We start from the raw sequence: 15,111 nt of genomic DNA on the forward strand, positions 1-15,111 counted from the left end.
AATTAATTAGATTAAATTTTTAAATCGCGTCCCACCACTAATATATATATATATATATATATATATATATATATATATATATATATATATATATATATATATATATATATACATATATATATATATATATATATATATATATATATATATATATACATATACATATACATATACATATACATATATATATATATATATATATATATCCATCCATCCATCCATTATCTATACACCGCTTAATCCTCACTAGGGTCGCGGGGGGGGCTGGAGCCTATCCCAGCTGACTCAGGTGAAGGCAGGGGACACCCTAGACAGGTCGCCAGTCTGTCGCAGGGCCACATACAAACACAAACAAGCACTCTCACATTCACACCTACGGGCAATTTAGAATAATCAATTAACCTCAGCATATTTTTGGACTGTGGGAGGAAGCCGGAGTACCTGGAGAGAACCCACGCATGCACAGGGAGAACATGCAAACTCCATGCAGAAAGATCCCGGGAAAGCTGGGACGCGAACCAGGGATCTTCTCGCTGCAAGGCGAAAGTGCTAACCACTATGCCACTGTGCAGCCCTTTTTTATGTATATATATATATATATATATATATATATATATATATATATATATATATATATATATATATATATATATATATATATATATATATATATATATATATATATGTCAGATAGTTGTTCTTTGCTGAATTAATGTTATATGTATGTTTAAAATCTTGTATATTGTACCTTTAAATTTTCACAGTTGCCATACAGAGTGCCAACATTTCATAAAAGAGTGATTCAGACTGTGTGCTTCTAGGCAAGTTAGATATGATAATACTCTAGTTTGTTCTCCTTTTCACTTGAAATAATCCTCAGACTCTTTATGCAGCGCCTTACCTCCAAAACTCCCTCTCGTCTGCTAAGCCAAAATCACCTTTCAGCGTTTTCATACAGATCACTGAAAAATGTACAGCCTCTTAAAAGCCTTTTGAATAAACTCAAAGCAGTTTCAAAATACTAGTGCTACATTGCACCTTCTCAGATCGCTGTTGTTTAAAATAATCAGATCTGTGTCATCAGTTATCAGAGTTGCTGCAATGTGCAGCTGCGCAGTATCCATGAGTAAAGCTGGCTTTAGCCCTAAGCAGACATAATTCTCACCTTCTAAAGCTTGGCGTTTCTGTGCAGCATTCCTGCAGTACATGTAAATTGCATCTGGAGTGTATTTACCTTTCAGGTCAAAGACGAACATGAAAGGCTTCTGCGGTCCCAGTGGTGGCGACTATAATGAGGATGGGCTCTCCTCAGCAGCCAGTGCTTTGACCCACATTAGCACTCTGCCCGAGGCCCATCGAGGCAGGATGGAGATGGAGAATAATAGCAGGATATAGTGTCTGAGACGCACATTGTATATTAAATTATATTCACAGAGTTCCACAAGACTGTGTGAAGTTCATAAACTGGAGGGGATTTTAAAAAAGCCATTAACAGCCCTTGGCACAGATTCCCGAGCATGTCTCAGCGCTACGATGATCTGCTCTGAAACAGAAGTGAAACAGCCACACTGCAAAGGCCTTGTCATTATTATTATTATTATTCAGGCTGCAGTGAACTTCAGTGGAACATCACTCTGCTTTTATTTATTCAAGGTGACATGCATAGAAGACCTTCTATTTCAGACTGAATACATAGGATGAAAAGATAGAACAGCAGTAAACACTGAGACACGTGAATGAAGTGTTAAGCATTTTGAGTCACCGAGGTCATGAAAATAAAAAAACAAAACATGGTAGAAAAGAAGAGGAGCAGATGAAAGCAACATTACTTGTCGTATATTCTGTGAGTGTTAATGTTGTTCCAACTATTTAGAGCACATCACTGAGCACGACTGCACCGGGTAACTTGTTCCTTTACTTCTGTGAGGATTGGCAAGGTTGTTTATTTCAGTCAATACACACAAACACTAAATGTGCACTAATCTGCAGTTTAAAATAGCCCAAACAAATGCTCAATTTCCACCTGTTAGGAAATGAATGTTGACATTTTTGTCTTCAGTGGAAACTCATCTTTATACAACAGTTTCAGACTTATCATTTCAGTGATGAATACAAAAACACAAATTAGATTCCTGATGTGTGATAAAGATTTTTATTATATTTCTTTTTCTATCTAATTGCAGAGAAGTAAAATGTATGGATTTAAATACACTTTCATCAACACTGTTTTTTTAATTATTATTTTGCCTCACATATAGTTTTAGACAAAGTCTATCTTCTAGATTGGATCCTAAACGCATCTCACATTTCATATAATTTTTCTTTCCATAAAACTGCCTTGAGGAAACCTTAAACATTTGCATTCAGACATGCAGCTGATGCTGTAATTATGCTTAATTATGCTCTCTGGGCTGCACTTAGGTGAACATGCATGGGAATCGCTCTGATATGTCGGTACGGCTCTTTCTTTCATACTTGTGTTTAGTTTATTATGGCTGTTACTGTGTGTGTGTTTTTCACCTTCCTCCCAAGTGAACAGAATCAACCCGTCATCTTGCCTGGCAGACGGGTTTGAACAATACGCAGCTGAGATTTTAAAGGTTTCTTTGTGTTTGTCTGCTCCTCTGTGACCTATACAGCGACCCATGATACCCCACTCTCCACAGGTTCACAGAGATGTTTGCATGCATCTTTGGAGAAGCGTGTGTCTGCTTTGAAACACAAAATCAGAAAGAAAGAGACAAGACTAAGAAAAAAGATTACAAAGACAGCATTATTCCCATTGCAAAGTGTTTTATTCTCTAAGTTTATCAGCATCTATAAAAAAAACATTTTATTCTGTTGAAAATAGTTCCATTCATCCTTGAATTTTAGGGACAGGATCTCTTAAAATTATGTAAATTAATCTGTAAGATTAATATTTTAGTCTGTAAAATGATCAATTAATAAATATTTATTGATTGAACTTCCAGACAATGTCACATTTTTATCTGGTAAATAAACAATAATGACTTATGTTGACATTTCTGTAATACAATTATGAAATTTTAATTAATTGTAAATATGTTGTTGATAACTACAAAATACCATTTTTTACAAATGCTTGCCAGTTTATAAACCCTTAATGAAGGGTAAAGAGTTTTTCTTTCATATAATGGTAAATATCTGTAAAATAATGATATTGTTGGTTAATTTAAATACAGCAAAATAGCAACATTTTAGGCCCTAGCTTTCTAAAATAAGTTACTATGTGATAAAATACACATTTTTGCTGTGGACATTTTGCTTTTTTTCCAACATTAAAATGAATGTCATATCTAATTATTTTCTGTAATTTAACAAAACAAAGCGTCATTAACATAACAGTGTATTGTTTTTAAATATCACACAAAAAAATCTTTGAAAAGCCTCAATTTTTTTACAGTGTGCAGTCATGGATGCATTTTCAGACTGTATTACGGACACGTGAGTTCACGACCTCTTCACAATGTTCCGTGGTGCGTCCTGAGTGGGTTACATTCTCTCCTATTAGCTTTCTCAGCTGCCCTCTTATACTCAGATCAATTGAAATCCAAATTTGCACAGGGCAAGGGTTACTTACTTAGATTGCTTTGAGAAAGTGCAAGGTTTATACACACAATTTCTCATGGACTTCCCTCCTCAGCAGATGTAGCACAGTCACTACTCATGTCATTAATTACGTCAAATCATCTGTGTTCACTGAGTCAGTAATGTGAGCCAGCTGTCATATACACTGTATACATCCCTGTGGGGTCTCACAGCACGTTGGCTCTGCTGCAACAAGTGCCCCATCCATCATTTTCTGTCCAAATTTATTCAGGGAAGGGCTTTGCCGTGCTGGCAGAAACACTTGAATGAGACACATTCCCACTTGGGAGTCTCCCAGTACAGCCACAGTCTCATACTGGTGGAGATGTTGCTGCTATCGCTGACGTAAATGACGATTAAATACTTGGCTAAAGGGCACCTTGATGGGCGATGTTGAATTCAAAGCATTACTTGTTCATTTTCTACATTCATAACACATCCAGTTATAAGCAAGCTTGTCTCCTGTAACCAGTATAGAGGCTGCAGAGCTTCCATTCCATCCACACAAATGGTTTATGTGGCAGGCAGGGTCTGTGATCCAGATTTGGGACTAAAGCCTCTCCAAAGATGCAAAAACATGCAGAGAGGGGTGTTGTGGGTAACAGTAGGCTGCAGAAGCTCACAGTGAGACCAGTGCACACACCTTCCAAGTGTTAACAACATGTTGTGCAAACCTGTGAGCGAAGCAAGCGGATTAGTTCAGTCAACACCTGTCAGGAGGCGGGTTCAAAATGAAAATGTATGACTGGTGTACAAGTTGAACAATAGCGGCCGCTGTAACATCTCCGAGTGACCCCTGTGCATGTTCACCTACAGGCTGTCCAGAGAAGCAGAACTTCAGCTTAACACTCTCTTGTGTCTAACAAGCCTAAAGCTCTGACTGGGGTCCTTTTTGGCATGTTTTTATAGAGTCAGCTCCATATTTTGAGGATGATTTTCTGAAGTGTTTCCATGTATCCTTTTTCCAATTCAAACCCCTGTAGATTCTTAAAGTCATTATGTTGTGGATTCCTCCAATTATGGCAATCTTTTTTTTGTTGTTAAAGTTATTTTTTGGCTTTATTTGACAGGTTAAGTTGAGAGGCAGACAGGAAAGTAGGGGAGAAGAATGGGGGGAAGACCTGCAGCAAAGGGCCGTGAGCTGGAATCGAACCCCACTGCGCCGGGGAATCTAGCCTCTGTTTATTGGTCGCCCATTCGAACAGTTGAGCTATCTGGGCACCCCACTGCATGTTTTTTAAATTTGATTTCACACTATACAGCATCTATGTGCATCTTCAATGCAATTGATCATAATAGGGTGTAATAATTGGCATAGACAGGATCAACATTAAAACCATCTTCCTAACATTGTGTACGTTACCCTCATGCTGCCAAAACAGCTGTGATGCATCTGGACATGGACATGGGGCCTCCAAGGGGGCATCTTGTGGGGTCTGACCCTGATGTTCACAGTGTTCTATAGGTTATGGGGTAGGGCCTCTGTGGATCAGGATTGTTCGAGTACATCCTGTTAATGCTCACTTGGATTGGAATCAGAGGTGTTTGGAGGTTGGGTCGATGCCCTCGGCAGAGTCATACCTGAGTGGTATAAGTATAAGTATAAGTGACAGAGCACAACATCCTGCTGCTGTCGGGGAGTTGCGTTGCCTGCAAACAATGTTTAGGTGGGTGGTACTTGTCAAAGTAACATCCATGTGAATGCCTGGACTCAAGGTTGCTCAGCAGAACATCGCATTGCAACGATCAAAATTCTTCACCTGTCAGTGATTACATATGGAATTTTGTTGTAAACAAAAAAGGGTTAATTCTGAGGATTAATCCACCATGTAGAAAATGATACAAATAAATAAAAGGCATTGAATGAGAGAGTGGGTCCAAACTTTTGACTAGTATATTTGTAGTGTATTTTGGAACCATTTTCCACATCTTTTTAAATCACTGAGGTTGGAGTAAGACAGTGGTGTTATAAATTAAATCATAAATATTCAACAATTAAAGAATACAATTCACATGAGGAGAAGAAACACTTTCAACTGCACTAGAAGCAGAGCGTGTGACTGCTGGCAGCTTCAATATGCACTTTGGGAGAGTAGTAATTTAATTTAATAAAATTTGCTGCAGTGCTCCCTTGCCTTTGGACAATTTAGCCTGCACACATATAATTATTATTTGTCCACAAGCTATTGTTTAAGCAGCTTAGATGTAGATCCTAGAAAATTGCTTATTTAAATCATCCAATTCAGCCTTTTTCCCCCCTTAGTTTTCATCCAGAAGACTTAACCTGTAAGCAGGAGAGTCGGGCTTCGGTTGCTGTTAAGTACTGTGGCATTTGTAAAAGAAAAGATTAGCGAGCAAGACAAATCTCTCATTTCTGTTTTGGAGAGACTGTTGTTAATGTGCAGGAGAGAAGATAAACCCTCTGAGGACATATTACAATTTTTAATGCTGCAGCTCATTGGTATTCTCCTCTACCTGTTATTATTTTACTGGCTCTAATCTAAAATGACTTCAGTCATAGAAATGAGCTCGCAGGGGACACACACTGATAATTTGCTGAGGGAAAAAAACAGCACAACAACAATAACAACTTGGCAGAGAAGCATTTTAAACTAAAGCAAACAGACTCCAAAAAACGGTGCTTATTTATTCACAGGCGTACCTTCATTTCCATATAAATGTACGTGACCTATAGGAGACTTGTTTGTTGTTTAGATTTGCTGAGAGAAAGCAAACAAAAATCTAATTTCTTAGCAGCATTTTCTCTCGCAGGCAAAGCATGTGGCCATTATTGAGCCTTGTTAGATATTCTTTGGTTGTCTCAATATCTGAGGCTGCTATCTCAAATAAATGTGCCTGTGTGAGGGTGTGTGGAGGTGTGTTTTTTTTTGTGAGGACTTCCATAATATTGACTTACAGCTGTCATTGTCTTTCCACTTACTGTCGCCGCTGCGTCTCTCAGGTGCCAGTCTGGAGCTTTTTCATGACAGAAGCACAAAATGGCTTAGTTCTCTGGCAGATGGTTTTTCCTCTAAAATGGAACTCAAGCAATGAATAACACAATGAATAATAACTTGTTTATTCAGTTATTGGGCCCAGCGGCAGGCCTTTGCCGAAATTGTCCTCATCTCTTGGGAGCTCACGGTTTCGCACATCGAAGGCTGCATTTTTATGTTACGCAACATCAGAATTAGGAAAGGTGTCATGGGATCCTTAGTTTTTCTTTTTGTTTTGACGAGGTGCCAAATTGGACAGACAGCGAGCAGGGTAATTCTTTTTAGTTAAAAGACTGTCAACGCTACGAGTAAATATCACGCCGAGCATTTGTTTTCTATCAGGAGATGTCACTGGTGTTTAATGAGTTCTGAAACATCATCTGTCTGCTGCACTCAAACTGAACAGACGACTGACGTTTCCCCTTGTGAGCAGTTAGATTAACGTCCAAAATGATCCCTTACTGGCAGCCATTTTGCTTAATCCAACGATAAACCTTAAAATCAGCCTTCTGTATCTGTGTCAGTGCCGTCGGCCACATCTGTCATGTTTAGAAGCTCATCAAAACCTAATTAAAGATGAATATCCTTCCAGCTTTGTGATTGATACTTCAGGGCTGCAAATGATTATAAATTTTGATTAAAGCTGCACTAATCGATATTTTTACATTAACAATGGATCAAATCAAAACGTAATGAGAAAGGAGCCGCTGAACAAAATGAACCTACAAAGAATTATAATCTGATTTTACAGTTTCCTCTGCACTACTGAGCTTTATGGACCACGACTTCACTGTTCTGGTTCATGCTCTCGTCCTGTCTGTGTTTCCAGCTAAAGAAAAAAGAAATCTGATGAACCCACAGAGCGTTACCTTTATGTTCAGTTTTTCTCAGGAATTAGTGGCGTGGGACGCAAGAGGGTGAATACAGGTCATACATTTTTCAAGTTCCATGAAAGACAGCATCTGTTGAATGTTAATGATGCTCTGTGCCTGTTAAGTACGCAAATAAGTGACAACACATCAGCAATAACAGCTAGAACAGGTCAGCATCTCAGTGTTGTGTTCACAGTTTGTTCCCCTTCCACCAGTGACCAGAAAAATCTATTAATGTTGCTTTAATGATGTTTTTTGATCATTCAATTAACCATGTAGCCTTTGAAATGTCATCGATGTTCCAAACAAATGGCTACAGCAGACTCCACATAACTGCATGCTGTTTCCAGCTACAACCTTTGCTACATGCCATACCTTATTTCTCTCCCGTTGTTTTCTGTCTCTGTTTTTCATACTGTGCATTCAGAGAGCATAAAAATAAAGCCTTGCATTGTCTGATCAACAGACCCAAACATGTCAGGTACATCATATACAAAGAGAAAAGCTGCAAATAGTCACATCTGAGAAGCTGAGAGCAGTAAATCTTCTCATGAGCACGATATCACAGGTACACCCCGGAGGAATGTCTTTAAATTTGGCACAAAGGATGAACTGGTTACAACTTGATGGTCAGAGGTCTAAGGTCACTTTGACTTTACAAAACATGTTTTTGGCAATAACTCAAGAATTCACATGTTCATTCTGACAAAATCTGACACAAATGTCTGATACAATAGAACGATGAAGTGATGACATTTTATATCCAGAAGGTCAACAGCATAGTTTTCTACAAAACACTATTCTGGCCTTTATTCAACACCATCACTGAAGAACAGAAGGGGAGATTTTGAATGCACTTCACATTTGATCCGATACCAATTTAGTGGCATTAATCTTTGGTGTCCACCTTGAAACTGTGCTGATTGTGTAGGTCCTCTGTGAAGGTGTGTGTGGAACCTTCACACTGCAGAATTTGTACTTTCTTTGCAGCCATATCCATATTTGAAACATCATCTGCTGTCATGGCTACAACTTTGTGTTATATCAAAATCAATGAAATTCTGGGTTTTCTTGGTTATCTTACGCATATTTAAAGTCTTATCTACTTTTAATGTGTTATATGAGTCTGGACAGTCATGTATATGAAGTGCAATTTGACTGGCAGGTGGAGGCATACAGCTATGAGGCGTTGTTCTAGTTTGATTAAATATGAATGTGTTGTCAAAGTTCTTGTGGATTGGTTTCGGCTACTCTGTTCAGCACTTTTGGGACTTTCTGTTTCAGTGAAACATCTGTTCTACTTGCTCTGTAGAGCGTGACAGTCTTCTCAGTGCAGGATGTAAATTATAGCTCCTAATTAAAGCAGACAACAGGTATTTGCTAGTTTATCCATGGAGGTCTGCAACTAATTCTTAATAACAACAGCACAACCCCAATGTTCACAAAGATTGTAATAACAAAATAACATGTCACATGTGCAAGCTCTTATAATTTCTTTGATTTTGATGCTTAAATGGCTGTTTTATCTGTGATTTCCAGCAGTGAGAGAGGCCATCATGAGGCTAATGTGGAAGTCTGTGGACAAGATGAGGTGCTTCAGGAAACGATCCATGCTCCCATTCCTCGGCTTCCTCGTCACCTTTCTGCTCTTCTTCAACCTATACATGGATGATGGATACGTGCTGGTGGGTTTCTCACCTTTAAAATATTGACACAAAGCCATTTTAATGTTTTTCTTCAATTATTTTGTGAAGTTATAGTTGTTTTGTTGAAAGCATTCTTACAGACATATTTGTAATTCAGGAGGCTGAGAAAAGACAGCTGGGAGAAACGCTGATTCATCCTCCAAACTCTGAAAGATATGTCCACACATTCAGAGACTTGTCCAATTTCTCTGGGACTATTAATGTGACATATCGCTACCTTGCAGGAATTCCATTGCCACGCAAAAGTAAGTGATTTTACGAGACATGTATTAGTTTCAATTTATTTTACAACTAACAACATAACATACTGTATATACATTTGGAGTGTTCCACATAGACGTGACTAAAGTGACTTCTTTTCACAGAGTATCTCACCATTGGACTGTCATCAGTCAAAAGAAAAAGAGGAAACTACCTTCTGGAGACCATCAAATCCATCTTTGATCAGTCCAGTTACGAGGAACTGAAAGAGATTGTGGTTGTGGTTCATCTGGCAGACTTTGATCTGGTCTGGTGTGAGAACCTGGTACAGGAAATCACCAGGAAGTTTGCTCACCACATCATAGCCGGACGCCTCCTGGTAATCCAGGCCCCAGAGGAGTACTATCCATCTCTGGATGGGCTGAAAAGGAACTACAACGACCCGGAGGACCGAGTCCGTTTCCGTTCTAAGCAGAACGTGGACTACGCTTTCCTCCTTAACTTCTGCACAAACCTCTCTCACTTCTACATGATGTTAGAGGACGATGTACGCTGCTCCAGGAACTTCCTGACAGCGCTGAAGAAGGTGATCACCTCCAGAGAAGGTTCCTACTGGGTGATGCTGGAATTCTCCAAGCTGGGCTACATCGGAAAGCTGTACCACTCCAGAGACCTGCCTCGTCTGGCTCATTTCCTCCTCATGTTCTACCAGGAAATGCCCTGTGACTGGCTTCTCATCCACTTCAGGGGTCTGCTGGCCCAGAAGGATGTGATCCGATTCAAGCCCTCACTGTTCCAACACATGGGCTACTACTCCTCATATAAAGGAGCTGAGAACAAACTGAAGGATGATGACTTTGAGGAAGACTCCATAGACATTCCTGACAACCCCCCTGCCAGCCTTTGCACAAACATCAATGTCTTTGAAAACTACGACGCCACTAAGGCTTACAGTAGCATCGTTGATGAGTATTTCTGGGGGAAACCTCCGTGCACAGGAGACTTCTTCATCATAATCTTTAACAAATCAACAAAAATCAGCAGAATTAAAATTGTTACAGGTACAGAGGACCGACAAAATGACATTCTTCACCATGGAGCTCTGGAAGTAGGCCAGAAGTCTGTGGAAACTAAACAGGGAAGACAGTGTATGTCCTACATCACACTGGGGGAGTTTAAAGCTGGAAACATTGAGGTTAATAATGTGGACCACAAGATCGGTTTTGACATTGAGTGTGTACGAATAGTCGTCACTGCCAGTCAGAAAGAATGGCTCATCATAAGAACTATCAGTTTATGGACTGCACAACCTATTAGTCAATTAATTAAGTAAAAAAAAAAATGAAGTTTTTAAATGATTATCTGTATGTAGTGATTTTGGATGCAGATGTAATGAGTTCATTTTGGACTTCTCCTGTTTAGTCAATTCAGATCAATCCATATTTTCTTGGGTTGTTCAGAGATCTGCTGTATATTTTCATTGTGATGTATTGAAATGATCAATGTGTATAGTATGGAGCCTTTCTACTTGTGTTCATTTTCAGAAAATCTGTACATAAAAATGTTCATACTTGGCTGCCATGTTTTTTTTCTTCAGTCATGGTGCCTAAAGGGTTCTTCCACACAATATGGGCTTCAAAACATTGTAACCCAGTTTCAGGCTTTTTAAATAAGTGCTGTAGAACAAAATCAAAAACTACACACAAAAGAATGTTTTTAGAAAGCCGTGAAACCAACCTCCATTATTGAAAAGCTGCAGGACTTAGTGTTTGAATCTCTAAAAACAAATAAGGATGGATTCAGTGGGAACTAAACAGCTGTTTCTAGCATCTAACATTAAAGACATTAGACTACAAATGATATAAAATAGTAATTCTATTTCGGATCCAAAGTTTAAGACCAAAGATGAAGTTCTATAATATTCTTAATAATATCCGACTTTTTTTTTAACTGAGTCAAGAAGAACCGGCTGTGTGAAGTGACACTTAGCTCTTATAAACCATCGTTATACATTTGAAAAATTGTCTCTCACTAATATATGCATTCTTAGCAAACTAATTAAGCTAAACGTGTTTGTATTTAGCATCCCTTTCATGCTCAGCTAAGCTACAGCTCTCTTTTTATGCCTCTGTGCTCAAAACAGCTGTGGTTGTAGCCATCTGTACGTATGTATGTGAACATGTTAAACATCTGGAGGGAATTTCTGCACACTAACATCCACATGGACTCTGGTTAGAATTTGATGGTCAAAGTTTCACTGTGACCAAACACATTTTTGGACATAACTTTATATTTCAATGTGCTAATCAAGACAAAAAATGTACATATATGTTTAATGGAATTAAATGATGAAGTTATGACAATTGATATCCCAAAAGGTCACAGGTCAACTTTACAGCGACACCATAATCTTGTGTAAAAACACTTTTTCTGCTCATTATTCAACAGGAACAGAAGGAGAGATGAACGCAAACTGTATTTTGACTGGTTGGTGGAAACATACAACTGCGAGGCAGTAATTCTAGTTTAGTCATTAGGACACATCTGTTGAGTTTTACACAAACTGTGTTATTTTCTGTGGACCCTGATTTCAACTTCAGCTGAATTTTGTTTTTTTGTCCTTTGCCGCCATCTGCTGGTAAATTCCGAAAATGACAAAAATGAGACCAACCAAAGGGGTATATATGTAGTAAAAGTGCCCTGATTATCAAATTAAAAACGAAAAATGTAATTGAAAAACACTTCTGCAATTAATTGTGCCATACATTTTTGCAAAATTTTTGTACTCCCTTTGATGCCGTCATGATGTTTGGCCTTTTTCACAGCAGGCTTTTTACAAGGAAAAGCAAAAGTGTCACTAATCACCCAGCATGATAACGTGTGTCTAATATATAATAACCATGCATTATTCAATTGTAGCCATTTTATCTATTTATTACATCATTCATTAAAAATATGTTCCTGTCAATAATATATCACTGATATAAAATAATAACAGAGCAACATATTAGACAGTAAATCTCTGAAGACATTTTTTATTAATGTAGCTCCCAAGGAATCACACATTTGCCTCAAGGGGTTTTAAAACCTGCGCACCATATGGCACCTGCTAAATCCTCCCCCCAAAAGCTCTTTAAAGGGAAACAAGAGGAAATATTAAGATGAGGAATCCCTCTTTCAGGGTGAACAGACATGCAATAAATGATGTATTTGGTAGAAATACCAATAATAAAATTATGATCTGGAGAACCAGGCTGACACCATGAGGTAAATAAACAAATGTCAAGAAACAGTTTGTTATGTAGATGAAGTATAGGAATCTGTGAGGACTGTGTCCCTCCTCTGTTCGGGTCTGACAGTTACAGGTGTCATCTGTGCTGCAGCCTCTTCTCTGTTTGACTGCCCTTCAGGTATTCTGGTTGCCTGTAAATAACAGATGGTTTGGCTGCTGATACAGCCAAACCCAGAATGAGTTTTCAAGTGAGAAATAAACTCTCCCACCAGAGATCTAAGTTCATCCCACTTCTCTAAGTTTGTCACAATGACACTGACACACAGATCAGAAGTAATCCAGACTTTGTAGATCATCTTATGCACACTGTAAACCTTGTTTTCAGCAGCCATCTTCCCAGCCTTTCCATTGCATTTCAGTTCATACACATTTCAGAGTTTTTTCACCTTTTGCTCTCAGATGTCTTCCCCTTAAATCTTATATTATTCTCTTTATACCTGTCCCCAGATCTCCAGCTCGCCTGCCTTACAGTCAAATGCAATTTCCCTCATCGCATTTCTCTCCTCATTACATTCTCTACCTCCTTTTGTTTTTTTGTTTTTTTTTTTAACCACCTTCTACCTTCCTGACCTCCTGCTGATATGTAGTCCAAATCGATCTCGAGTCATCTTACCTCTGCAGTATTATATACTGATGGTAGAAAACAACCAAAAACAAAAAAGCAATTTCTTGAAGAGAATTGGTTCATATTTTATCCATATAGTATGAATCCATTCGTTATTCAATGTATATCTATGTTGAAAAGAAGAAGGGATGCTCATCGTATTGTGTTTGTACTCAGAGCAGCACAGAGGAGACAGTCAGAGATAGTCAGAAGAAAAGGCGCCCATCATTTTGTGTGTATGATGTGTAATTAAAATGAATAATATTTTCTTAAATTTGTCAGAATTTATTTTTGAAAATCCATCTCTGATTACTGATTAAAGAAAAATGAATGTCTGTTTATCAAAGTTACATATTTAGAAGAATAATGGTACAAAACCGTGCAAGCTGACAGGCTTTAACCCTGGAATTCTGAATCTGTGTTTTTGAGATAGTCATCAATAGAATGCAGTTCAGAGGTGGAGATGCTCAGCCACAACACTGACTACTAAGTATGCTCGTGATGTGTCTTCTAGCATATTAAAAAAACACCATATGATATTGTAAATTGAATTTTAAAATAATTGATTTTCACTGGAGATTACAAGATTTTCAAGACTTTACATTGTTTTGTAATAACAAACTTGATGGGGCATGAACACAGGACCTCTTGGGATGCCCTGTGGCTCCGGGATGGTGGTAGTGGATTCTGTGGGTCCTGTGGGTTGCAGGATGGGACCTACCTAGATCAGGCTTATCCTGGCACATCCCATGGATGCTCAATAAGATTTTAAACTGGGGAATGTGTACCCCGGGACACTTCTGCGCAGTTTTTGTAGTGTATCGGGGTTCGTTGTCCTGCTGAGGGTGGCAACTGGCATTAAGGACTGCTGTTGCCATGGGGGTTGGGAGGTTGCTTGACCTGCGATGTTTAGGAGGGTGGTACATGTCAAACATCCACATGAATATCAAGACTCACGGTTTTCCAGCAGAACATTGCATTAAAACAAGAAGATCAATATTATTCACTTCACCTGTCAGTGGTCATAATGTTGTGGCTGATCGGTGTATATATAGAATATAGACAGATTACCTTACCGAGTCTCTACAGGAAGCTGCAGTGTCGCAGCATAGTTTACGTATAACAAAAAACACACATGCAAAACATTATTTTAAAAATATATACTAGATGAAGAAAAATCTACTTAAAATAAAATAGAAAGATTAAAAAAGATTTAGAATATAAGATTAAACTTGGACAGTGCAAGTTAAAGTGGAATGTGAAAAATAAAGTTCAATGTGCAAAGTCCTCAGAAGATAAGTCTCCTCTCCCCACACAGAGGGGAGTCATCAAACAGCATCAGTGCAGTGGGTGAGAATGACATTTTGTAGTCAGTTCTTACTACATCAGAGCTAAAAAAAAAAAAAAAAGACTCCAACTGAAAACACTGCTGTCTCATTAGTAGGTCAAGCAGGGAATGTGAAATGTTGTCCATTAGGTTGAGCAGTTTGTGCAACATCCTTCTCTCAACATGCAACTGCAGGGGCTCCAGAGAGGCACAGAGCCGGGCTCCTTCATCGGTGTATTCAGCTTCTTTGTGTCACTGCCTTTGATGCTACTACCCCAGTAGATGGCTGCAAAGAAAATTGCAGTCGCTATAACAGACTGGTCAAAGATCTGCATACATTGAAGGACCCAGGCTTCCTCAAAAAATGGTCTGCTTTGTGTTTTCCTGTGGACAGTTTCGGTGTTGCACTTCCAATCCAGTCTGTTATCAAGGTGAACTCAGGTATTTGTAGCTTTGCAGTCTTTCTTTCTTTCTTTTTTTCTTGATAAATTTTACTTTTTTAAA

At 38.6% G+C, this 15,111-nt stretch overlaps 1 protein-coding gene across 2 annotated transcripts in view; it reads left to right on the plus strand.

Moving 5' to 3' along the window:
* The window catches only part of LOC111576346 (alpha-1,3-mannosyl-glycoprotein 4-beta-N-acetylglucosaminyltransferase C-like), a 52,495-nt gene extending 41,535 nt beyond the window's left edge, over positions 1-10,960 (plus strand). For both annotated transcript variants that reach the window (XM_023281962.3, XM_023281961.3), the window contains 3 exons: positions 9,017-9,162; positions 9,281-9,428; positions 9,549-10,960. In XM_023281962.3, the coding sequence (XP_023137730.2) occupies positions 9,034-9,162; positions 9,281-9,428; positions 9,549-10,717 (1,446 nt within the window). In that variant the 5' untranslated portion in view covers positions 9,017-9,033 and the 3' untranslated portion in view covers positions 10,718-10,960. The remainder of the gene's footprint in view (positions 1-9,016; positions 9,163-9,280; positions 9,429-9,548) is intronic.
* The last annotated feature ends 4,151 nt before the right edge of the window (positions 10,961-15,111 follow it).

The sequence above is a fragment of the Amphiprion ocellaris genome, chromosome 3 (assembly GCF_022539595.1).
Source record: "Amphiprion ocellaris isolate individual 3 ecotype Okinawa chromosome 3, ASM2253959v1, whole genome shotgun sequence".
NCBI classification, from domain to species: domain Eukaryota; kingdom Metazoa; phylum Chordata; class Actinopteri; family Pomacentridae; genus Amphiprion; species Amphiprion ocellaris.